General features: G+C 41.7%; 1 protein-coding gene across 2 annotated transcripts in view; it reads right to left on the minus strand.

Moving 5' to 3' along the window:
- RGPD4 (RANBP2 like and GRIP domain containing 4) overlaps window positions 1-25,057 on the minus strand; it is a 55,857-nt gene that overhangs the window by 12,835 nt on the left and 17,965 nt on the right. The window contains exons 8-23 of one of the 2 annotated variants that reach the window (XM_007456813.1): window positions 24,119-24,206; window positions 21,550-21,759; window positions 20,392-20,573; window positions 20,131-20,306; window positions 19,848-19,971; window positions 19,010-19,171; window positions 18,604-18,741; window positions 18,383-18,529; window positions 17,128-17,307; window positions 16,957-17,040; window positions 13,944-14,079; window positions 10,570-10,664; window positions 4,925-7,142; window positions 1,865-2,035; window positions 1,170-1,262; window positions 690-868 (exon numbers count right to left, since the gene is read on the minus strand). In XM_007456813.1, the coding sequence (XP_007456875.1) occupies window positions 690-868; window positions 1,170-1,262; window positions 1,865-2,035; window positions 4,925-7,142; window positions 10,570-10,664; window positions 13,944-14,079; window positions 16,957-17,040; window positions 17,128-17,307; window positions 18,383-18,529; window positions 18,604-18,741; window positions 19,010-19,171; window positions 19,848-19,971; window positions 20,131-20,306; window positions 20,392-20,573; window positions 21,550-21,759; window positions 24,119-24,206 (4,383 nt within the window). Of the gene's footprint in view, window positions 1-689; window positions 869-1,169; window positions 1,263-1,864; window positions 2,036-4,924; window positions 9,699-10,569; window positions 10,665-13,943; window positions 14,080-16,956; window positions 17,041-17,127; window positions 17,308-18,382; window positions 18,530-18,603; window positions 18,742-19,009; window positions 19,172-19,847; window positions 19,972-20,130; window positions 20,307-20,391; window positions 20,574-21,549; window positions 21,760-24,118; window positions 24,207-25,057 lie in introns of both variants that reach the window. The other variant, XM_007456812.1, reaches the window with a different exon arrangement.

The following is a 25,057-nucleotide window of genomic DNA, read 5'->3' on the forward strand; positions in this document are numbered from 1 at the left end:
CTACAGACTCAGGCCACGTGTTGGGCCACGTCTCTCTCTACCCACGTATCCTTTAAACAAAACACTGCATTCATAACTAACTCCAGGACTCTGTTTCATTTTAACCATCTTTCCAACAATTTTTAAAAAACAGTATTTCTTGAGAGGCAAGGAATCATTCTGAATATGTCAATATTAAGATTGTAAACAATTACAAGACAGGGACCTTGTCTTCTAGTTTCTGTGGAATACAAATTAAGACACTAAGGTGTTGATAGCTTCTAAAATGACTATACCTGAGCCAAGAAAGTAACCAAATCACGAAGTTATTGGCAAAGCAAGGTATACAGGTCAGGGGAACTAAGTTTCAAATGCTGCTATTTCCTATCCACTCTGCCCATTCCACAATCAATTAACTTGCACAGAAAATGAACCACTTAACACCGTTCTTTGCAGGGCGTAGACCTTCTTAGGGACATCTGCACCGCCATGCTGCCGCCCTGACTCCCCAAGCCCAGCACACACACCGGTTGCAGGGGGGCCTCCGGTCCTCTGGGCAGAACACGAGTCCTCCTCCTCTGGCCAGAGCTGCCCGAGGTGTCCGACCGCTTGCCAGACACACCCCATTATTACCACGTGGTGAGGACCCTCTAGCTTATCGCGTCAACAGAGGCAACTGGGCCAGAAGGAACACACAGTGATGGTCTTACTTGAGCTTCCTGAACTTTGTGAAGCTCTGATTGAAAGTCTTCCCCACTTCCATTGTCCTCATCAGTGTCACTGCAGACTCCACAAAAAAATGTAGGTGGAAGCTTTAACGTATCTGCTTTTGCCTTTTCTTCAACTGTCGGTTTCTTTTCCCAAACAATAATACATTCTTTCTCATTATCTGAAAATCCCATACAACACAAGGAAAAGAAAGTTAAGATGAAAGTAGATGAAGTCCAACTACTCCACAAACAATGGCCCTCAGTGTCATCTACAGATTATAGATCCAAATAACAAGACCCTGGATGCCGATGGAGAACAAACACCACCGGAAGCACAATGTTTTTCACTTCACGTTATTTTTAAATATTTTAAGTCACCAAGGCAAAACTGGTAATTACAGAGGTGACCAGATTGCAAGATTCCTTTTAAACAGAAGATTTTTAAAAAACATTGTAACTAGTAATTTTACTGTTACATACCTGTTAGATTTTCTTCTAACGGTCTACGTTTTTCTGAGTCATCCAAATACAGTTTTCCATTAAGCTTCTTGACAGCTGTGTCGAAATCTTCATCTTAAAGTATAATTTGGTTTATTAAATAAAAGAACTTCCAGTAAATTTCAGGAGATTTTCCAGCCAGGAATCTAGGAAAATTATCTCCAACTTCACACTTTCCCTTACTCCCCACATCCAAATAGCAACCAACTTTGCCTATTCCACACCCCGAATGCCTTGTCTGAGCTGCTCTGGCATTCTGGCTCCCCTTCCCACAACCCAGTCCTCCACATCACTGCCCAACTGTCCTGCTGAGATTATTCTGAGCACGTAACTCCCCTGCTTGAAAACTTGGGACAGGGCCCACAGAGCTTTCCCCAGTAAGACCCTGTCTCTGCCTCACAGTTCGCCCACCCCTCTGAGACCCCAGGGAAATGAGAATTGCTTTCAGTCCCCTCAAAATGCCTGCCCTGTTCACGGCAGCCACCCAGGGAATGCTAATAAATGAATGCAGCTCTTTCAGTCGTGACGTCCACTGACTGCTCACACATACATTTAGGATCAATACCAGCCTGCAGGGCAGCAGGGGTGGGCTCCAGGAAGCAGGTTGAAAGCAATTTCATCACCCCACTCACTAAGAGGAGCGTGAGCAGAACGCTTTAAAGCAACAGGAGACTTACCGTCCTCCTCCTCTTCACTGACGTAGTCTGGCCTGTTCTTGTAACAGAAGAAAGTGGGAGGAAGCTGAAGTTTGCTTGCAAGAGCTTTTTGCTCAGGGGTTGGGGTCAGCTCATACACAATGAGAACATCGTCATCTGAGGGAAGATCTTCAGGCTTTTCCTTCTCTTCCACTGTAAGACAAGTCAAAAAAACTGATAAAGAGAAGGTGTTAAGTAATTAATTAATGTCAATATTCTAACTGAAAATAAAAATCATGGAACTTAATCTTTAGGTTAAAACAGCATGCTGATAAAAACACACATACTTTGATTTGGACACAGCTCATAATAACCATGAATTAGAATTAGAAGCCTGAGGTAATGTTCTATCAAAAACCCTTAGAGAACACAGAATCTACTTAATAACCAAAAAAAAAAAAAAATCCTGCTTTTACTTACTGATCATTGGAAAAACTACTATTAACAGCTATAAATTAAAAAGGTATTTAAAAAGTGCGGCCACAATCATACTTGGAATACTAAATGGTTTAGCAAAATATCCATACATTTGCGATAGCTGAAACATTAAGGAAATCATAAGCAAAGATTAGTATAAATACAAAACTAAAGCAAAGCCAACCTCGATGAGACCCTACAAGGAAAGTTAACAATTGCCAAGGATGACGGGTGATTAGAATTACATCCAGTTTTCTGTATTTCCAAGCATGATAATAGATAAAATTAAATTAAACCCGTTATCCTCTGGGTAAATAATCCTGTAGGAACCTAAGACAATTTCTATTAGCTGAAAGACCAAAAACAACAAAAAGGCGAAAGATGGAGAGAAAAGGAACTCTTCGTACAATATGTTCTGGTCTATAAAGAAGGATTTCTGGCTAAAGGAACTGCTAAGAGTGAGCAAACATGAAGCATGCTCTGTACTAACTGGCCCTGTCCAATATGGCCGCCTGACCACACCTGGCTATGAAACACCTGCAGTGCAACCAGTCCAAACTGAGATGTGCTGCAAGTGTAAAAATACACACTGGGTTTTGAAGATTGGTAAAAACAAAAAACAAACCAAAAAAACCCCCACCAAAGACAAGGGGGAAAATATCTTATTAATTTTTTATACTGATTAGAAGTTGAAATGGTATTTTGGACATAATGCGTTAAGCTGAATAGACTAATAAAATTAATTTCATCTGTTTCTTTTAGTTTTAAATGTGACTACTAGAAGCTTTTTGATTACACACAGGTCGCATTTTATTTCTACTGGATGATGCTGATGCAGAGAACAGCCCTTTTGCAATACTGAACTTGCCTTTCACCCTCCTTTGTTACAAAAACGTAGCATTAATTCCTAGCCAAGGACCACAAAAAGACACTGGGAGATAGAGATTCTTGTTTATCAGACAGCCTCAAGTCTTCATCTCTATGGTCCTTGAAACCATGACATTCTCAGACTTGAAACAGAACAGGACTCTGCCCTGCAGCAGTATTTTGGTAAATTTGCTCTCAGACCAAGGACTCTTCACCCAGGGCCCACAGAGTCAGTGTACAAGTATGTACCCTGTATAGAAAAAAGTCCACACTATTCACATAATTTTTCAAAGAATGAATCCTTAAGAATAAAGGCTAAGAGCTACTGTAGCCAGTAGTATGACTGGTGTACTTTAAAACTGTGGGTCCCAGAACTCACAGGTTGTCATGTGGTCATTGTAGTTGTTTGACAACTTGTAACACAGCTGTGTTGCTCAAGATATATTATTAAACCCTAACAGTGAGTTTTCCTCTCCACAACCTGCTCCTGACAGTCTCTAACAGAGCCAGCTGCCAAGTACTCCATTACAGCACCAACACTTTCTCCCACAAGTGGTCTGTACTACACCGGGAACACACCAGGATATAATGGTAGCTCTTATACGTGGGGCCTACTTTCAGACACAGCATCTTCCATGTCCAAAAAGAAAGCACTAAAAGAAACACTCGGTTCCCTGTGGTACACACGCTGCTGCCATCACGTTTGGACACTGGCAGATGATAAAGGTTAGGTAACATACAGGTCTTCATTAATCACAGTTGAAAACAGCATCTGATGTGCAAAACAGAGAAAGGGAAAGACCACACGGATCTACCTCTAAACAACGCTGTACAACATGTGAGAAAACATGACATCCAAGTACACGAGAGCAGCATTAAGGGGTCACGCCGGCATTCTGTCACATGCATGCTGCAGTGTTAAGCCCTTAACTGCACACAGCCAGTTACTCTGCTGAGGACCAGCAGCTGCTGAAAAACCAATGTCCTCTCACACTGCCAGTGCCAGCTCTGTACCTTTGTTCTCAGGCTGGGAGGAAGGAGTGCTGCTCCAAAATGCCATTGGATTAGATTTAAAAAGGCTAAAATTAAATCCTAGAAAATAAAGAGTATTTCATTTTTGAACATATGGAGAATCAAAATGAATATAATTTTAAAATATAAAAGCCAGAGTCCATCCATTTACACCAATGTGGCCGTCTCACGTACCCATTCACCCCGAGGGCTTCATTCTTTGCTCATTTAACAAGTGGTGGCAAGACTGCCTTACATAAAATGTGAACATCTCAGTACCATGCTCTGTGAGTGACAAGAACATTAGGATAATAACCTGAAGAACGAACCTGCTCATGATTCATGCTCAAGGCCCTAAGCTGGACCCAGTGCTGAGCTGAGTCCTTGTGTTCTGCTCGGACAGATGCATCTCCCAGGAACCAACATCTCCTAAACAACTTACACACAGCTCTGCTGCTGTTCGAACATTTGAACACTCACCAGTAAACTGCTTTAGGGAGGAAAAAAATCCGCACAAGTATTTTTTGGCTGTTCACAGAGCACTGTGTTTATGAGCCGACTTTTACTAAAACATTAGCCTGCTACAAAGAGTCCACACCAAGATAAACGTAAAAAAAAAAAAAAATGAGGGAGGAAGAGAGGGAGAGAGGGCGAGAGAGAAAAAAAGAAAGAAAAAGGAAGGAAGGGAGGGAGGGAGGGAGGAAGGAAGGAGACAAATTCTGCTTAATCTAAAGGCTAAGTACTTACCCTTTTCTGGTGTTTTGAACGTGTGACTGGTTGAGGACTGCTCCTTTGGAAAAGCAGGAGAGGGGTTTTTGACTTTGCTGTCGGAAGACGGTGTGAGATCAGAGCTCTGCGACTCTTGGTGACCACCAGGCTCCGCTCTTTTTTCAGATCCACTGGCCTCACTACTGTTATTTTTCAAAGGTGCATTAAAACTAAATCCAAACAAAGACCCGGTAGCTGAACTGTTGCCAAATGCAAATGGTTTTGACTTTTCACTGCTAAAAATGCTTTTAACAGACTCAGAACCAAATACAAACTTTGGAGGTGAAACCACTGCTTTTGTTGTTGTTTCAGGTGTGCCAGACACCCCGCCAACTTCTGAGGTTGCACCTGCCACGTCATCACCCTGCACCGAATCTGTCCGTTCTCTGGTGGTTTCCTCTAGCACAGCTACGGCGACTTTGCCGCATGGTGACTCTCTGGGAGTAGTTGAACGAGAAACATGAGGTGTTATCAAAAAATCTTTTTCTTGGGCTAGTTTTGCTTCATCAAATATTTTCTTAAACGAGTCTGCAACATCCTGTAGTTTAAAACGGAGAGCTAAATGCTCTACTTTTCTTTCTCCGTCTGCAAAATCACATGCGGTCCACACCCACACTCTTTCTGTCCCTTTCATATTTTGCAAAGTCATGTCTGGAGTTATTCTGTGGTTGGCACAAAGCTTTAATACCTGGTCCCTTCTCATCACTATGCGAACTTGCTTATTATCATAATTCTGTAAAATCTTTATGTCACCAATGCCTCTTTCTTTCCACTGCCCAGCATCTTTATCATACCTATAGAGTTTGGCCCTGTGACTAAAAACAACTTGTTCATTTTCCTCACCACTGGACACCTCGACGAGATCAGGCAAAGGGACGACAGGTTCAAAGTGCTGCCCATCTCTCTCCTCCTCCTGAGTGACATCAGAGTCTTCATCCGTGCCCACTGAGGCCCCACTCTGATTTAACTTGGCAGGAGACTTAGACGGGCTCAAAGCAGATTTAAAACTGAAGTTAAACCCGGTGGTTGACTCACCGAAACGGAACAGATTTTTCCTCACGGGGCTGCTGGCCAGCGGGGAGGCGTGCACTGAGCTGCTACTCACGCTGTCGTCCAGAGCGTCTTCCCTTAGGTCGTAGCTGTCCCACTCGAGGGTGGGCCCGGCGGCCTCGGGACTTGGCATGCCGCTCGCGGCCGCAGCACTGGCAGCTCCCGCTCCTGAGCTCTTACTCTCTTCGTCAGTGACTTTTGTTTGATCGTTCGTCAAAAACGTCTTGAAATCTTTTAGTCCGCTCTTCATCTCTTCCGCCCTCTGGATTAGCTTGGCAGCTCTGCCAGTATCCACAAGCTTATGGGGAGTCTGCAGTGGAATATCTAACAGAAGTCGCTGGCATTCCTCAAATTTCTGTTTGAATTCTTCAGCCAGCTCGGGTGTTTTGAATTTTGCTGCCAGCTGCTCTAGTTTGGCATCGCCATCAGAAAAATCACTAGCCAACCACATCCAGGCCCTGTCCGACCCGGAGAGGGGCTTCAGGTGCATGGTGGTGGTGATCCAGTGGTTGGCACACACCTTCAGCACCTGCTCTCTCCGCATCAGCATTCTCAGTTTGCCGTTAACTTCATTTTTGAGAATTTTTAAGTTCCCCAAACCCCTTTCCTTCCACTGACTTATCTCGGCATCAAACCTAAACAATTTTACCCGCTGTGAGTAAAGAACTTTCTCATCTTCTTCTCCTGTGACAAGCTCCACTTTCTCAGGCATCTGGACGACTGGTTCAAAATGGATGTCGTCACTGTCCTCAGTCTTATAGGCGTCATCATCTTTCTCAAGGTCAGCACAAGGGTCGGCTTTATCAGCCATTTTACTACTTTGTGAGGAGAATAACTTCTCTCCAGCACCCGAAAAGCCCTTGAAATTGGGGTCTTTTTTGCCAAACTGAAACCCTTCTCCTGAATTTGATTTTGCAAGATCTGCAAAGGTAAAAGTGCTGCCAGTTTGACCAAGAACCACAGCACTCCCGTCTTTCTGACCGCCAGCATCCTGAGCCTGACAACCAGCGTCGTTTCCAAAGGGCTTTTCACTCTTCCTCCCCTGACTTCCCGGCTCCTGAATGCCAAATTTAAACCCGTCGGCAGACACAGGGACAGAAAAACTAAATCCTTCTTTTGTTGACTTAGAGTCTGTGTTAGAAGAACTCTGAAATGTAAATGAAGGTGTATTTTCTTGATCCACACGCCCAAATTTAAATCCTTGTTCTGCACTGCCAAACTTAAAGGCTTTTTCTGAAAAGTTACTTTTAAATCCTGCTCCCACCTGACTTCCAGAAGAGTCATTTGCCCCAATAGCTGCTGAGCCCGAAGTGAAAGCCGAAGGTTCTTCTGCAACAGGTTTATGGGCTGGTTTAGAGACATCACAAGCCACACACTTTAAGGAAGAACTCTCATTTCGCACAAAGCAAACGCTGCAATCCCACTGTCCTTCCTTCTTGGTGAATATCCCTTCTAGACCACTCTTTGGAGCCTTGCTTGTCTCTGGGGCGCCAAACTTGAAAGAGGCAGGTGCTGGGACAGCAGAAGCAGGTAAACTCTGTTTTCTTGGATTCTGACAAGCCACACATTTTGTAGAACTTCCTTCATTTCGTACCAAACAAACGCTGCAATCCCACTGTCCTTCCTTCTTGGTGAACATCCCTTCAAGTCCACTGTTTGGAGCCTTGCTTGTCTCTGAAGACGCAGGTGCTGGAGCAGCAGAAGTGGGTGGATTCTGACAAGCCACACACGCCGCCGCACTTGCCTCATTTCGCACTAAGCACAGACTGCAATCCCACTGTCCTTCCTTCTTGGCAAAAACTCCTTCAAATCCACTCTTTGGAGCCTTGCTCGTCTCTGAAGTACCAAACTTAAAAGAGGCAGGTGCTGGGACAGCAGAAGCAGGAAAACTCTGTTTTCTTGGATTCTGACAAGCCATACATTTTGCAGAACTTCCTTCATTTTGTACTAAGCAAACACTGCAATCCCACTGTCCTTCCTTTATTGAAAAAACAGATCTGAAATCACCGCTGGCAGATTTAGGAAGATCTCCCTGGCCAAATTTAAAGGAAGGCTGCTGAACAAATGAAGATCCACTTTTGTTAGCAGACTTTGTATTCTGACATGCAATGCATCTAGATACAGTGGGTTCATTTCTTACTAAACAAATACTACAATCCCAGTGACCTTCTTTCTTTGGAGTAATCAATGCAAATCTATCTGGAGTATTTTCTGAGCCAGATTTAGGAGTGGAAACAGTTTCAACTAATGGTGAGCCAAGAAGCTCTTTACTGCTTGGGTTTAGATTTTGGCAGGATACACATTTCTCAGCGCTTGCGGCATTCTTTAATGAGCAGCTGTTACAGTGCCACCAAGACCCTTCTTTCTTTGCAACCTGAAATTCAAAGTTCATGTTTCCGGCAGCAGATTTGCCAATATCCTTGTCATGACCCGTGGGTTCTTTTACAGTTCTCGCAGACTGACTGGAAGTGGTGGCTCTGTTTGCTCCTGAGGCTTTTAACATGCTCTGGGCCTCTTCAAACTTGCACTTAAAAAGTGCTGCCTCCTCGGGTGTCTTGAATCTAATAGCAAGCTGTTCTGGTTTGGGCGACTCGTCTGCATAGTCCAGAGCGTACCACACAAAGGACCTGTCCGAGCCGGCGTTGGGCGCCAGGGCCATGTCTGGACTGATGTAGTGATTCGCACAGATTTTCAACACTTGCTCACGTCTCATCAGTAGGCGGATTTTACCGGAGGTTTTGTGCCTTAGTATCTTTACGTTGCCAATTCCACGCTCCTTCCATTCTCTTGATCCCGCATCAAAACGATACAACTTGGCACGATTGCAGAAGAACTCTTCCTCGTCCTCCTCACCAGTTCTCACTTCAATCTTATCGGGAAGAGGCACCACTGGCTCAAAGTGAGGGCCGTCGTCGTCCTCGTCCCCGTGCGCACTACCCCCATCAGTGTCATGACTCTTGCTGGCCGGCTCTGCGGCAGGCGTTCCAAACACTGATTTTCCTGGACCGTGGAAAGTAAACATATCATCACTGCGTCGAAAACCAGAATTCTTTTGCTGATTTGGGCCCATGTTTTCAGTAAATGAAATTCCAGGCACATTTTTGCTTCCAAAATTGAATGTATTTCGAGGTCCAATGGTCTGAGCAGCTTTTGTTCCACCGTAGCTATCTCCTTGCAACGGTTTGTCTGAAGTCAGGAGACCTAAAAGGCTTTCACTATTAGTGTAAGTCGTAGAAGGGGGCTGTGCCACAACCTGCGGTGAGGAAAATGTGAAGTCGCCATCATTTGATTTGAAATTTGAATTAAATTTAAAAGGAGTTGGCTGTGATGTACGCACAGGTGCTGCCAAAGATGGCCCCATGCCTTCACCTGGCACGGGCTGGACAAAATTGGTTTTTCCAAATTCCACACCCTTAGATTCTGCAGATCTTGAAGCATGAGCTGCAACTGGAGGTTTTGTAAAATAACCTGGTTCTGGTAAAGGTGGATTTGTGCTTGTCTGTTGAACATTGTAATTAAAGTAATCATCACCCCTAGGTGATAGAATTCCTGTTGCAGGAGACTCAAAACGCAATGGGGGACCATACATCTCTTGAGAGAACATACAAGCAGACGAACTCTGCACTGGTGGTGTGTGCATCTGCTGTGAGTAAGCGTAGATATGCTGCTGAGGTGGAAGCCTATTCATGCCATAAACTGGTCCCTAGGAAAAAAAAAATAAAGAGCACATTTTTGTAGGTTGTCTATAAAACTATAGCTTAACTAGATACAACCCAATTCTCATAAACCTCCAGCATGAGTACAGGGTAAATACATCACTAGGGCATATAGTGCATCCTTAAGAGAAGACACTTCTACATTACTGCAAAGATACTTACAGCTCTAGTCCTCCTTGGCATATAATGAAAATTGCCTTAACTAATGGCAGCACCTTAAAAACCTAATTCTCCTACAACAGATCCATAGAATAAATACCTTCCTCACTCCTAAACAAGGTGTCCAATGATGTTAACAATGATGATGATGACAACGAGGACTAACGTTTGTTAACATGCCAACTGGGCACAGTTCTAAGCACTGTACATATATTATCTCATCTTAATATCCTCGAACACCCTATGAATTAAGGCATTATTATCCCCATTTTACATATGAGGCAACTAATGCATAGAGAAGTTAAGAACTGAAGAGCCAGGGCCTAGAGGCACCCAAGCCCGGTGTCTTTGCCTGACTCTGATGGATGCCGGTCTCCGTGGACACTTGGTCACAGCGCCCAGGCCTGCAAGTTACACACAGCACTCCAGTGAGGACATCACAGTCCTGCTTCTGTCACGACCGAATGACGAAGAACCCACCACCACCCCAATTTAAAAATATTCTAGATGTTCACACTTACTGTAACATAGAAATTAACTAACTGAGAAACAACCTTCTACATCTGAGAGGAATTCACAGTATCTGTTGTCTGGGGACATTCAAGCCTTAATGCTGAGCTACTTCTTGAATCTCTCTGTAAGAAGCCTGGACAGTTAAAAAGGAGATACTTATAAATGTACAAATGATTCCTTTGTTACCTTTGTGGGAGTAACATTAGCTGCTGGTCTGAGTAGATACTGGGAATTATATGCTGGTGACTGACTATAATACATTGAATGGCCAGTAGTTGCAACTAAAAAAAAAAAAAAAAAAAAAAAAAAAAAAAAAAAAAAACCTTTTAAAAAAAACAAAGTCTATGCTGCAGTTAGGACTATCTAGGCAAGAACTATAAATACAAAAGCAGTAGAAATCAAGGAGAGATTTAACTACATAGATTTTTTTTTTTTAATTTCTATACATCAAAATACATCATCATAAAGATTACCAAATGACAAACTAGGAATGACCGCTAGGTGTGACACAGGAGGAGTGAGAGCAGCAGCAGGGTGTCAGCAAGAGCAGAGTCCCCACAACAAGCACTACAAGGAGCCAAGACGAGCAGTGGGGCCGCGCCCTGAGAAAGAGGGGCACGACGGGGAGGCACAGTCGTGCCGCGTCAGAAACACGGGGGATACACTAGCCACAGGAAGGACTTAAGGAACCAAAACGCACGTCATGGCCTCAGGGCCACATTTTTGAAGTGAGCCTTGAAAATCTGCAGAATGACAAGGCTGCATTTTTTAAACTCAAGCTGATAACGTTCAGGTCAAAAATCACCTAACAAATTCATGCAAAGGATCTCACTAGTAACACAAAATGTGTTCCCTGGCTTAATAAAAAGGGCACAGCATGACTGACACTCATGCTGGTGTCCAAACTATCTGCTCCATCTGTTCTGTGTGTGTGTTATCAGGAAACCAACAACTAGAAGACACTCATGTTGATGGTAAAAACAACCAACAATCATTTATTTGATCTGTTTTAAGAAAGTTTTAACAGAAAACAAAACAACTTAAAGATCATTTATACCTTTACACAGAAGAGGAAGCAGAAATTGTGACCCAAGAGGTGCTGGGCAGCTGACTGTGGAAAGCCCTGAAAAAGACCCAGTAAAGGCAAGCCAGGCTGTCTGTCCTCTCTGCAGTTACCAGAGAAACAGAGCCACTGCAGAGGCCCAAGCCTGAGTGTGGAAAACTAACGGGCTGCCTGATGATGGCTACCATGACATATTCTGGGGAGAAAACAGGCAAAGAACACAGAACAAGACGATGGATATAAGCCAAGAATCATAAAGTCTGAAACTTAACTGGTGACTTTATCAGGGATAGTGAAAAAAAAGTACTAAAAACATCCTATAGAAAAAAGGCACCCAATGAACAGATAACTCATGAAATATAAAGGAAGTGTTGAGCATGCCTAGTACTAAAAAAACAAAAATTAAAAGCTGGTATTATTTTTGTTTTTAAAAATAGCCAAGGTTTTTATACACTGGTAATAGCAAACACTTGGCAAGAGTGCAAAGAGATAGGCACTACCAGATACTGGTGGTAAGAGTATAAAACCAGCAAAGCTTCTCAGGAAAGCAATTTCCCAACACAAGAAATTTTACAAAACCCTAAAATCCTAGGACTGTGTTCACAGCATTATTTACAATAGCAACAACTGGAAATTTAAAAATAAGGGAATAAAATCTGCAGAGCTTCCACATGATGGATACCTTGTAATCATTAACAGTACTGTCAAAAAAAACTTTGAGTAGAAAACTGCTCAGAACTTAAATATTTAAAAACAGGCTACTCGTCTCCATACAATGTGATAAAGTTCTCTGATATACAAAGAGAGAGGACCAGAAGGAAATGCTCCAAAATGTTAGCAGAACTGTGTGATATGGTTAGTGTTTACTTTTCTTTACACTGGTCAGTACTTCTGAATATTTCTTTATTATAAGCTTATTGTTTTTTAATCATCATCTTTTAAAAAGACAATGACCATCTTGGCATATCTGCACTTTCATTAAGAAAAACAGTCTGTGAACACAGGAATGGGAATCAGGACACCTGAGCTCTCCTCTCAAGGCCACAAAGCTGCCTGCGACTTTGTCTAATAGTCACTTGGGGCCTCCATTTGTCTCACTTGTAAAATGAGGACGTGCTGCTTCTACCCATTTCATGGAGTAACTGCAAGAATAAAATGAGACAATGTGAATGTTATGCTTATACGTGTGTGTAACAACCAGAAGACCTGTTATGCCTGTACAAAGAAGAAGAAAACAGAACTTGTGACCCACAGGTGCCAAATGATGACTCCACACAGCACTCGGAGAGCACAGGAGAAAGCCAGCCAGCTTGCCTATCTTCTGTAGTCAAGGCTCTACGCAGTGCACAGGGTTTAGGTAAACAATGTTTAAACCCTGACTTCTCATGTATTTATCTGTGACTTACATACGACATTTAGTGAGTTTGACTTCACAAAGATTTTTCTATTACTTTGCGTGCACTGGGAGGACACTGTTATGAGAGGACCATGAGTCTGCCTTAAGTATGGCCCTATGGAACATCACACAAATGTGTGAAACTAGGCCACACCGTTCTGAATCAAAACCAATTAATCTAATTACCAACATTTCAGGAATCTGTCTCATGTGAAAGAAGCCTATTTTCCCCATCACTCTGGCTGCCTGGGGACAAGTGGCTTTAACGTTATAGCACTAGAGTTTGAACCCCGGCTCTACCAATAACTATCCGTACAATAACGGGTAAGTTACCTAACCCTTCCAAACCCATTTCCTCATCTAAAAAATGTGGATTCATAATGGTACCCACCACTCTGGGTCACTGTCATTAAATAAAATTACATACACAAGCATCTTGGCACACAGACAACCACAGGAGACACAGTCTGCACCCTTTGGTTCATTAGGTGTTTAATGCATATTCTAAGTAAATGCCTAATGCACACCACCCACACACAAATGCTCACAATAATCATGTGATGCAAAGTATTAGTTCCAGGTTTCAAACAAACTGGCTCAGAGAGGTAAGTTAAGAGAGCACAACCTAAAACTCCAGTATGCTCTAGCTCTACACTCTTTACTTCTATATATGACCACAGTATTTCAAAATAAAAAGTTTCCCAGGACTATCATACCTCTCAGTATGTCATCAAAATAATTCCCAAGACGTTTAAGTTCTTAATTAGGCATCCCTTAATGAATAACGCTGTCAGTTAACATTTTTTCAATCATAAGGCATAGTTCCAACTCAGTCTCAGGTCCTCTGAGATGTGCATTAAAAGGTTCTTTAAGCCTTTAGCCTTTATATAAACAGGATCAGATAAAGCTTGTTTTGTTTCTGCTTAGAGTTACAGAAATCTTGGTAATACCAAATACAGCTTAAGTAACATACAGGCAGACATAGACAGACATGTATATAGATAAATGTATACAGACAAGGTGATTTCACAAGTTACCTGTTCAAAGGAGGAGAAAGTACAGACTTCACTAATACCTGGGAGTATCCAGTTGCCAACTCACCTGTTAGTGGGGCCCCATGAAAATTCTGTGACCCCTGATATCCATCAGGCACTGAATCTGGTCCATAATTCTCTGTAGGCCAACGATGAGGGGACCCTGAGTTACCGCTATTTAGTTTCAACTCCTGCATTTCTTTCTGTTGGAAGAGGAAACAATTTTAAGCAATTATATCACAGCAGATACAGTGCTAGAGCAAACTTAATACTTGATGATGCCTTTTAAGAGATTCTATACTCCAGTAGGATCTGAGTACCAGGTGCTGATTTAAAATATGATCCTTAATTTGTCATAGCTTGTTATTTGCTCCCATTCTTTTACTCCTTAGTACCATTACCTAATTCATTCATTCTAGAGTCAGCTCTAACCTAAACAATGGCCTCATCTCCCTTTCCATTCTGCATTGGCTTAAAGTAATCTTTCTAAAGTTCAGCTCTAGCCAAGACATTTACCTGCTCAAAAAAACAAGTACCTATGAAATGAACTTCTTTCTCTGACACTGCCAGTGCTTGGCAGCATCGCCCCAAACGCCATTCCAGCGCCTCACTGCACCTGCTCTGCTCTTCAGTCCACCTGGACTGCTCTACACCCCACATTCCCTCCCAGACTAGCCTCCCCACTCAGCTGCATACACGGTGCCAAACACTGCCAACCTCTCAAGGTAAAGCTCAAATGCTCTACTGGGAAAGGGAAAACTGCTAACACTTGCTCGGAATATATTACCTATAGTGTACTGTATATATTATGTGTATACAATGACACATTCCAGATAATTTACTTACGGTCTTAGCTCTTAATTCTTACAAAGTTCCAAACCGGCAGACATAATGCCTTCCAATGACAGCTAGTGGTCAGCAATCAGATCCATCACTTTGTAGACAACCAAATGACAATGCCCTCCCCAACCCCAAAACCTACAAAGCAGGCACTTTTCAGGAATAGTAAAATTAACAAATGAGGTCAGAGACAAATCCAGAATGCCTGCTCTCTTCTCCTAGAAGTATTTTAGAGGGAAATTCCCTGGCAGTCCAGTGGTTAAGACTCAGCACTTTCACTGCCGTGGCCCCGGGGTTCAATCCCTGGTCGGAGAACCAAGATCCCACAAGCCGCACAGTGCGGCCAAAAAAACAAAAGTGTTTTAGGTAAAGAAATTTTCTGAAAACTGTAACTCTTGAGGTGAAAAATATCTTGAATTTTCAAATTAAAATTTTCCCCGTTTGTCCATCTACTGTGTCTAGTCCAGATGCTACACATCCAAAAATAAGAAACTGATGGAATCAACTGGAAAACTTTACTGGTCACTACTGGTATCTGGACCATAGATTTAAATATGCAATTAAAGCTATAAACATAATTTTAAAAATTCAAACAACTAGAACATATGATGAAAACCGGTTTCAACAATTCTCACTCAACTTTACAGATGAGAAGCCAAACAGACAGAAAGATAAGGAACTCCCTGACCTGAGATCATTCATCAATGGCAGTTAGTACTAGAACTCAGCTTTCTAGGCACACGGACTAGTCCTCCACTACTAGTGCTTCCAAGAATACAATGTTGGGTACCAGAAACCTACATGGTAAGTATGTAATATCATAACAGGCCACGATTATAAAAAATTAACATACAAAATCTTTGTGCAGGGACTTCCCTAGTGGCACAGTGGTTAAGAATCCGCCTGCCGATGCGGGGGACATGGGTTCAATCCCTGGTCCGGGGAGATGCCACATGCCGTGGAGCTGCTAGGCCCGTGTGCCACAACTACTGAGACTGTGCTCTAGAGCCCTTGAGCCACAATTATTGAAGCCCATGCGCCCTAGAGCTTGCGTGCTGCAACTGCTGAGCCCATGAGCCACAACTACTGAAGCCCGTGTGCTCCGGGGCCTGTGTGCTGCAACTACTGAGACCGAGTGCTGCCACTACTGAAGCCGACACACCTAGAGCCCGTGCTCCGCAACAAAAGAAGCCACTGCAATGAGAAGCCTGCGCACCGCAACGAAGAGCAGCCCCTGCTCACCACAACTAGAGAAAGCCCGCACGCAGAAATGAAGACCCAACACAGCCAAAAATAAGTTTAAAAATTAAGACCAAAAAACTGTGCAAATTCACAAGTGCAAAAAATACAAATAGTATTAAGTCTCACAAATTGCTGACAGCAGTGCAATAGTCACACACACACCAATACTTCCTTGCTGTGACTTGAGGAGTATATGAATGATTTAGCTCCTGTCAATGAGCACGAAACGACTTACCTGTACTTCCAACTTCAAAGAAGTAAAGCTCCTTTGAGTGTTATAGTTAAGGTCACTTCCATAAAGTTAAAATAAAATCATGTTCACATAACTATTTCTTTATATAATTAAGTCAAATTCATACGAAATATTAAAAAGATAAAGAGACCTTCTGAAGTTTAGACCACTTGTGAAGTCCTAGATATAAACTTAACATACACAACCACAGTCAGTCTGAGACAAACTCACAGACCAAGGTATGAGGAGTATATTTCACTAGTTCAATTCAATCACCTGGGAACCTCCTCTATGCCAGAAACAAGGCTATGTTTTGGATATAGGAGTCTCTACCTTTGAAAGATTCGTATCTAGTGGAGGACGCAGACACTTAAGTAATTTCAAAAATATGCTAAGTGTAGGGCTTCTCTGGTGGCGCAGTGGTTGAGAGTCTGCCTGCTGATGCAGGGGACATGGGTTCGTGCCCCGTTCCGGGAAGATCCCACATGCCGCGGAGCGGCTGGGCCCATGAGCCATGGCCACTGAGCCTGTGCGTCCGGAGCCTGTGCTCCGCAACGGGAGAGGCCACAACAGTGAGAGGCCCGCGTATCGCAAATAAATAAATAAATATGCTAAGCGTCAAGATGAAAGCACGTAAAACACAGTATGATTCTACAGTCACATGGCAAAGGAACATTTTGCACAGTTTTAGAAATAAGTGAGAAAGTGGACAAGGAAGGAATCTAGGAATAAGAGAGGCACAGTTTAGAGAAATCAAGTGATTTACCTTAATGGCCTCTACTTGTTGGCAGATCATTTTCAATAAAGAATTTTGATCTTCTGCCCATGGAGGTGGTGTTTTGGGAGAATACTGAAAAAATAACAACAAAAAAGTACTTAAAACATTTAGAACAGAAACGTATTCCACAGTAGAGTGACTCATTTCTTCCCCACTTACCTTGTAACTTTTATTTGGTGATAGAGAGTATTTGGTGGGAGACGGTGTAGAATGTTTTATTTCTGAATCTGCATTTCGCAAAGAACCATTTCTATAAAGAGGCCCTCCTTCACTGAAGTCATCGAGCTCCTGCATGACTAAATTAAGCATCTCTTTTACAGATTCCAGGGGCACGGGCAACTAAAAACAAAAGGCATGAATCAATGGCTTTAGCCTGCAAAATTACCAAAGTAGAACTCTCTCTAAAATAAACAGATTTTTTTTCTTACTAATTTACATTTTTCACTTTTATGTAACAAGCACATTATACTTTATGTAACAACAAACATGAAACTGCTGTGTAATCAAAGGCTTCCAACCCTCAAGTCCATGCTGTTTCTATCCGTTAGCCACAGTAATGGCAGAGCAATGTTAACTGGGGAAGCTTTTCCACATGAACAAAATTAAGTTACTGATGTTTACTAACTGATTTTTTTTTTTTTTGCGGTACGCGGGCCTCTCACTGTTGTGGCCTCTCCCATTGTGGAGCACAGGCTCCGGACGCGCAGGTTCAGCGGCCATGGCTCACGGGCCCAGCCACTCCGCAGCATGTGGGTCTTCCCGGACTGGGGCACGAACCCGTGTCCCCTGCATCGGTAGGCGGACTCTCAACCACTGCGCCACCAGGGAAGCCCTAACTGATTTTGAATATGAGGAGAAACACAGATGTTGGAATGCACCAAACATAAATCCTAATCCAAGAGGAGCAACACAAACTAATCAACACAACAGGCGGAAGGTTGAATGTAGTTAAGGTTAATACCATCACAACAGCCTCAAACTGCTGACAGCTGGGAAAAGGTAGTCACATCAGATGGTCATGATGAGAGAAACTCCTTCAAGTAGTCAGCAACCACCTTTGATTTCAGTGACATGTTTAACTGTGAAGTCCATGCAGAAATAGTCCTTAGGTGGCAATATTTGTTCTTTTCATTGCCAAGATAACAAAAATAAATGTGTACCTTGGAAACCTTTTCTAATTCCCTAACAAGCATTTTTTGTAGGAGTATAAACTTAAATGCCCAAGTTTAAAAAAAACACACACACCCCCACACCCCCAAACGTAAGGCAAAGCAATGCTAATTAAATATTTAAACACCCTCCCTTTTCCGCATTAATAAGGTACCACTAAGCATTTTTGAAATTACCAAAATATAAAGCCAAGGCAAAAGTACTTATCAAAATAATAAGAAAGTACAAACAACCTGAAACTTACTTTCTTAACCACTGAGAGATCTGAATCACTGTCATCTAAAATCTTTATCAGGTAGTCTCTGGTCTTTCTAAGGTAATTTTTGCATTCTTCTTGTTCTTCAGAAGAAAGTGCATCATTTTCAATGTCTTCTGCTTTTCTGTGAAAAATCTATACAGAGTGCTTTTATGAAACAATTATGTTTTATAACAAAAACCTTTTAATTCAAGTACCACACTACTTACCAGTGCAAGATTCCAATAAGAAACGACATTATTAATAGATTCAAAAGCAGCCACAGCATCGTCTATATTTCCATTAACTGCATCCAATATAGCACATGTTATGTGCGCTTCCTCTTCATATTCACCCATTTCAGATGCCTAAACATATTGCATAACTTTTAGTCAAAATGCCTCTACCCAGAGTATCAAACCCAAATGATTTCCCAAAGCTTTTATACGATCTAATGAGATTAGCATCTCAGTACTCTTTTCTGCCATATAGTATTTGTGAGAGCTAGTGGACTTAGAAAACAAGACTTCCATGAAATAGCCAAGTAACAAATTTAAGCAGTTTATACTTCCACTTCTTTGTTTATAAACTGGAAATCCACATTTCCAGTTAGTTCACAAAGGGATCCTCCATTACCTGAATGTCTGCACTATGAAAATGTTTAAACAGAGGGTCAATAGGTTCAGGGATACTGCTCTTCTTTTTAAGTATCTTCAACAATGGCAAAACCTTCTTCCAGTAATGAACACTTCTGCCTATGTATTCTCGTTGATCATAAAAAGAATTAAGACCACTGCCCTAAAAAAATACAAAGTTAGAAGAGACACAAACGATCAGATCCAAAAATTCATTTACAGATGGTCTGAACAACTGGTTAAAATTTCAAATCAAGGCAAAATAGAATCTCAAAAGTCATATGCTCACCTTTCCAAATACTGGAATAACTAACCACTTTAATACCAGTGATCATTCTAGAATCAACTTTTACACACTTTCAACGACACTAACTAATCAGGCAGCCCACTTTATTTTTTTAAAGTTGCTATTTTTAGACAGCCGAAATCTGCCACTCTTATAGGTGCCACAGTTTGGTCAAAGGGCTAAACTAACCTAATCTTGCCACAGAACAGACCTCAGCTACTTAGCAAGAGATCTATAATGCCCTTACCTACAGAGCCTTGTGCCACCAAACACATAAAAAAATCTTCAGGCTGGACAGTATTTATAGTAAAGTAATTATAAGTAATAATAACAACGACTAATACTTATGGAATATTTACTGTACCAGGCACTGTTCTAAGCACTTACATATTAACTAGACTAACCAGTCTGTGGCAAGATTAAGAAAATACGTTTCACCCGATATAATATGAATAAGCTGTTTTTAAAACTGAAAGGCTTTCAATGTAAAGTCTGTGATTTTAAAAAATGACGGTAACGTTCTTAAAAACTGCTTCCACTTCAGCGAACTCACCGTTTTCTGAAGGCACTTTGCCCAGTGCACAAGTAGAGCAGGCTGAAGTCCATGTTTTTCCTGGCCCCTTAGAGTGTTTATGTCATGCTGAACTAGAAGTCGCAATTTTGCTGAGGTTCCAGGTCTAAAAAAAAGTTGTATTTAATAAGACTGATTTATAAACACGCAGTTCAACACTTACACGTATGTTAATCATCACATGATAATTAAAAATTAAAACTTCACATGAGAATTAAAGTCCCTAGGCAACAAGTCAAAGGAGTATTTTTATCTGACTACTTACATTGCTTTTCTGTGGATTAGATTACAAACTGCATCCCACCAAGATTTCTGTCTTTCTGTGCAAAGCTGTTTACACACAGGAAGTGGCAAGCACAGAGGCTGATAGAAGCTGTAGTGAGAATTACACTTCTCCTTTAATTGTAAGTGGCTGGTATATATTACTCCAAGTAGAAATACCTGTTTTATTTAAAGAAAAATCAATTTAAGTAGAAAAAAATCAAATAATACTCATGATGTTTAGGTTGTTAAAATCTCTGCTTACTTCAAGATCTAAAATACATATTGATTCAGGTGCATTTGTTTCAAGTCTTGAGGTTTCCTGGGGCAAATGATGAAAAAGCTGTTTTAGCCATTTTCGAATCGCAGGTAACGCAGGCAATGAATTCCATTGTAAGCCAAGCCAGGTGAGGTGCTGAAGACTACCATTATGTGCTCGAATGGCACCTGAAATACAAAAAAAAATTGGCCTGAGGTTTTGGAAATCTTTGTGTCCCATCAGTTTTGCCAACATAAACAAATGACTCATATTAAATGTACCTTAATTTTATAACTGCTTTTCTATATCAGAGCACGGGGAAATCTATGATAAGCAAAGTCTTATGTTCTTATGAGAAGTATTCAAACTCCATCTAGGAACTTTAATAAAGACAGTTATAATGGAAAACGTTCTTTTGAAGTCCATCTAAGAAGAAAAAAGAGCCTCACTAGAACTCAATAAAACAAAATCTACTGATAGAGGTAAAATAAAGAATAGCCACCCAGTAAGAAATCTTGAAACAATAGATTTTCCTTTCAGTAAAGAAATATTAAAACAATGGGATACAATACATTAGTCCATTAGGATAATAAATAGATCTTTTCCTCTACAAGAAATTCAATACTAAAAAAGTTATGGGCTTCGAAAAGCATAAATAGGTACAAGTTTTCTTGTAATATGGCAATTTGCAAGAGACTTAAACATGTTCATCAACTTTATCCCAGTAATTCTGTTTTTAGGAATCTCTACGGAAAAAATTGAAATGGAGGCACTTTATATTACAGTTTTCATCAGCATTTTAATGTAAGTGAAAAAACTGGAAACATCTTCAATACCCAACAATAAAAAGTGGCAAACGAATTACGGCTACTTCACTAAAAAGATCATATTGCCACTAAAAGTGATATTTAGAGAGACAGGATGAGAAAGAATTCATGAGACTAATCATGTGTACAGTATAAACAACTATTTACAAGAAAAACATATGCCACCACTACGGCTACCCCAACCCTTCAAAAAACTTGCAAGGAAAATAGCAAAATATTAAGCCATTATTTCTGGGTAATGAGATTATGGGCAATTTATTCCCCTTGTTGCTATTATTTGTCTCCTAGTATAAAAGGATTAAAATGCAAAATGTTTCCTTAGAAGGATACAACTTACCAACATCATATCGAGCCAAATCCTCAGGATCTGGTGCTTGTACATCAAGGTTTCCAATATCATCGCTACCAAGGAAAGATCTCTCCTTAGGTGACTGACTAGAAAACAGAGCATCATATACAGCAGACTGCCCACTTTCATTGGCAAAGGATTCTACAACCTCTTTTAAAAAGTCTTGCTTGTCACGACTTAAATTTAGCAGCATATGCCCTGAAAAACAAATTATTTCCATCATTAAAAAAATACAGATTGTTTTTATTCATCTCTCTCAATAGTTTCATTCACATACCCTAAGGGGAAATAACATGACTATCTCAGACCCAGCCCTCCAGCCCAACAACCACAGCTGGACCCAAAAGGGTGCTGATGTGAAAAATGAATAGACTACAGTGTAACAGTAACTGTATCTACGTACTAGAATAAAAGGAAAGAAAAAAATGTGTGCGAAAAATACCAAAAGGATTTCCATTTCAGATGGAAAAGTGTGGGATTCAAGTGGCCACAGGAGAACAGGACCAAGCTCAAATTTTCTGACCTGATAAACCTAACTTCTAAACCTGGCTGGTCAGAATCATCCTTTAAAAAGCTTAAAAATTTTTCTTTTTTTATTTCCAGGCCCCACTCCCAGAGATTATGATTCCACAGATTTGGGGTGAAGAATCTATTTTAAAAACGCTCCTTGGATGAAGTTCTAGGTCACATTACAACATGGATGCACCTTGAAAACACTATGCTAAGTGAAAGAAGACAGTTACCCAAAGACCACACTTCGTATGATTCAATTTATATGAACTGTCCAGAACAGAGATATAAAGAGGCAGAAAATTAGTGGTTGCCTAGGACGAGGGGGTCTGGAGGAATGAGGAGTGACTGCTAACGGGTACGAGGTTTCTTTATGAGGTGATGAAAATATCCTAAAATTGTGGTGATGACTGCACAACTCGGTGAACATACTAAAAAACCACTAAACTGTACACTTAAAATGGGTGAATAATATCACATGTGAATTTTACACAATCGAGCCATTTAAAAAAAAAGTGGAGTAATTCTGCTGGTCAGTCAGGTTTGGTTACCGCCAAACCATTATCTCTCTGAAAATTTGCAAAGACAAACCCAGTAAGGCCCAGATCAAAGACAGTAAAACAAGTTCATTTTACAAACTGTGCAAAGGTAGAAGGGACACCTAAGAGAAAAACAGAAGGTCACTTCTTCAAGGACTCAGTCTCTCACAAAAAAGTAAGCTGTGGGACAGAGGGGCATTAATCAACAGTCTACCCACAGACAACAGCTTATAGCTACTCTGATTTAAGACCACTTCTTAACTCTTAACAAAGTCCTTTCAACTTTATATGAAAACCGCTTCTTACAGAAACATTTCCCCATGGAGTCTTCAGTTCACTGCTTGATTCACTGCCTGCGTGAACACCTGCAAGTTTCTGCCTTAACAAAGCCAGATAGTCTGTAACAGACCTTTAGGATCCATCCCAAATAGTCAAAACTGGGAATAAATCTAAAACTTCCAGGAGCCTAACAGAATATGAATATATACCTTCTATCTCTGTTACTATGATGTCAGTTCCTTAAGAGAGAGATCCAGAACTTTTTCATCTTTATATCCCCCATAGTAATGTCTTATAAGCAACTGATGAGTAACTTATTCTTAGTTTAGGAAGTACTTTAAAATATTCTGGATGGAGGGACTTCCCTAGTGGCACAGTGGCTGAGAACCCGCCTGCCAACGCAGGGGACGAGGGCTCGATCCCAGGTCTGGGAAGATCCCACATGCCGCAGAGCAACTAAGCCTGTGTGCCACAACTACTAAGCCCTCATGCCACAACTACCGAAGCCGCGTGCTCTAGGGCCCACATGCCACAACTACTGAGACCGTGTGCTGCAACTCCTGAAGCCCACATGCCTAGAGCCCGTGCTCCGCAACAAGAGAAGCCACCGCAACGAGAAGCCCACGCAGCATGATGAGGAGTAGCCCCCGCTTGCCACAACTAGAGAAAGCAAAAAATAAAATAAACATTAAAAAAAATTTTTTTTTTAAAAGGAAAAAAAGGGCTTCCCTGGTGGCGCAGTGGTTGAGAGTCCGCCTGCCGATGCAGGGGACACGGGTTCGTGCCCCGGTCCAGGAAGATCCCACATGCCGCGGAGCGGCTAGGCCCGGGAGCCATGGCCACTGAGCCTGTGCGTCTGGAGCCTGTGCTCCGCAACGGGAGAGACCACAACAGTGAGAGACCCGCGTACCGCAAAAAAATAAATAAATAAATTTTAAAAAAATAAAAAGGAAAAAAAATATTCTGGATGGAGGCTCTAGCAGCTAGATTAAGGGGAGGTGGGTAAGCAGTTTCTCTACCCGGGAGCAAACAATACTTGTTCCCTTTTAAAGAATATACAATTTCTTATCATTCTTTCTGTATCTCGCTCCCTAATCCAATACGGCAAAGAAAAACAAATGATTATGACAAATTATCTCCTGGACAGAGAGAAGATACTATCATAAGATGTGCCCAAACAGAAATTCTCTTTTCTTTTTAAAATAAAATCAGTTAAACATTACTATTACCTGATTGGCTCAGACGATCACAGGCCATCATTTCCAGTAGATTTTGTCCAGCTTCTCCTTTTATAAATTTAATCTTTGGTCTTGGAACCTGATCATTTTAGAATCAAAAATCTTAATTTAGTGATACTCACATTTTTAATAGTAAGATGTTCCTTTCTATTACACTAGTTTTTCAATAAAGAATAAACAATTAGGGGCTTCCCTGGTGGCGCAGTGGTTGAGAGTCCGCCTGCCGATGCAGGGGACGCGGGTTCGTGCCCCGGTCCGGGGAGGATCCCACATGCCGCGGAGCGGCTGGGCCCGTGAGCCATGGCCGCTGAGCCTGCATGTCCGGAGCCTGTGCTCCGCAACGGGAGAGGCCACAACAGTGGGAGGCCCGCGTACCGCAAAAAAAAAAAAAAAAAGAATAAACAGTTAGCCAATGTTAAACAGAGTTGGAAATCTAACTGCAAAACACTCGGAACCAAGGAATTTAGATAATCTATAAAAGATGCCTATGAAGAACACTTCTGAGAAATTACTTTCTACTAAAAGCACATTCAAGTTACAGTTGGGGAGTACTTGGTTAGAGACCTTTTCTACCCTGCATAAACAGAATGAGAGCAGTGGAAGAGATGACAGCTCTCCATGACCTGGCACTGGTGGGCCCATACTTGGAAATGCCACACTGTGGACAGCACATTTCCAGAGAATAATCTGAGATACCACTGGGATAACTGGGACAACCAAGAGAGTAACAGGGCTCCAAGCCATATCCTATGAAGAAGAGCTGGAACAATTATGAATAAACAGAATGGTGAAAAGACGACAGCTGCGTTCAGATATTGGGAAAATTATCTTGTAAAAGAAGGGCTAGGGGCTTCCCTGGTGGCGCAGTGGTTGAGGGTCCGCCTGCCGATGCAGGGGACGCGGGGTCGTGCCCCGGTCCGGGAAGATACC

Source organism: Lipotes vexillifer, unplaced genomic scaffold (assembly GCF_000442215.2).
Source record: "Lipotes vexillifer unplaced genomic scaffold, Lipotes_vexillifer_v1.1 scaffold777, whole genome shotgun sequence".
Lineage (NCBI taxonomy): Eukaryota > Metazoa > Chordata > Mammalia > Artiodactyla > Lipotidae > Lipotes > Lipotes vexillifer.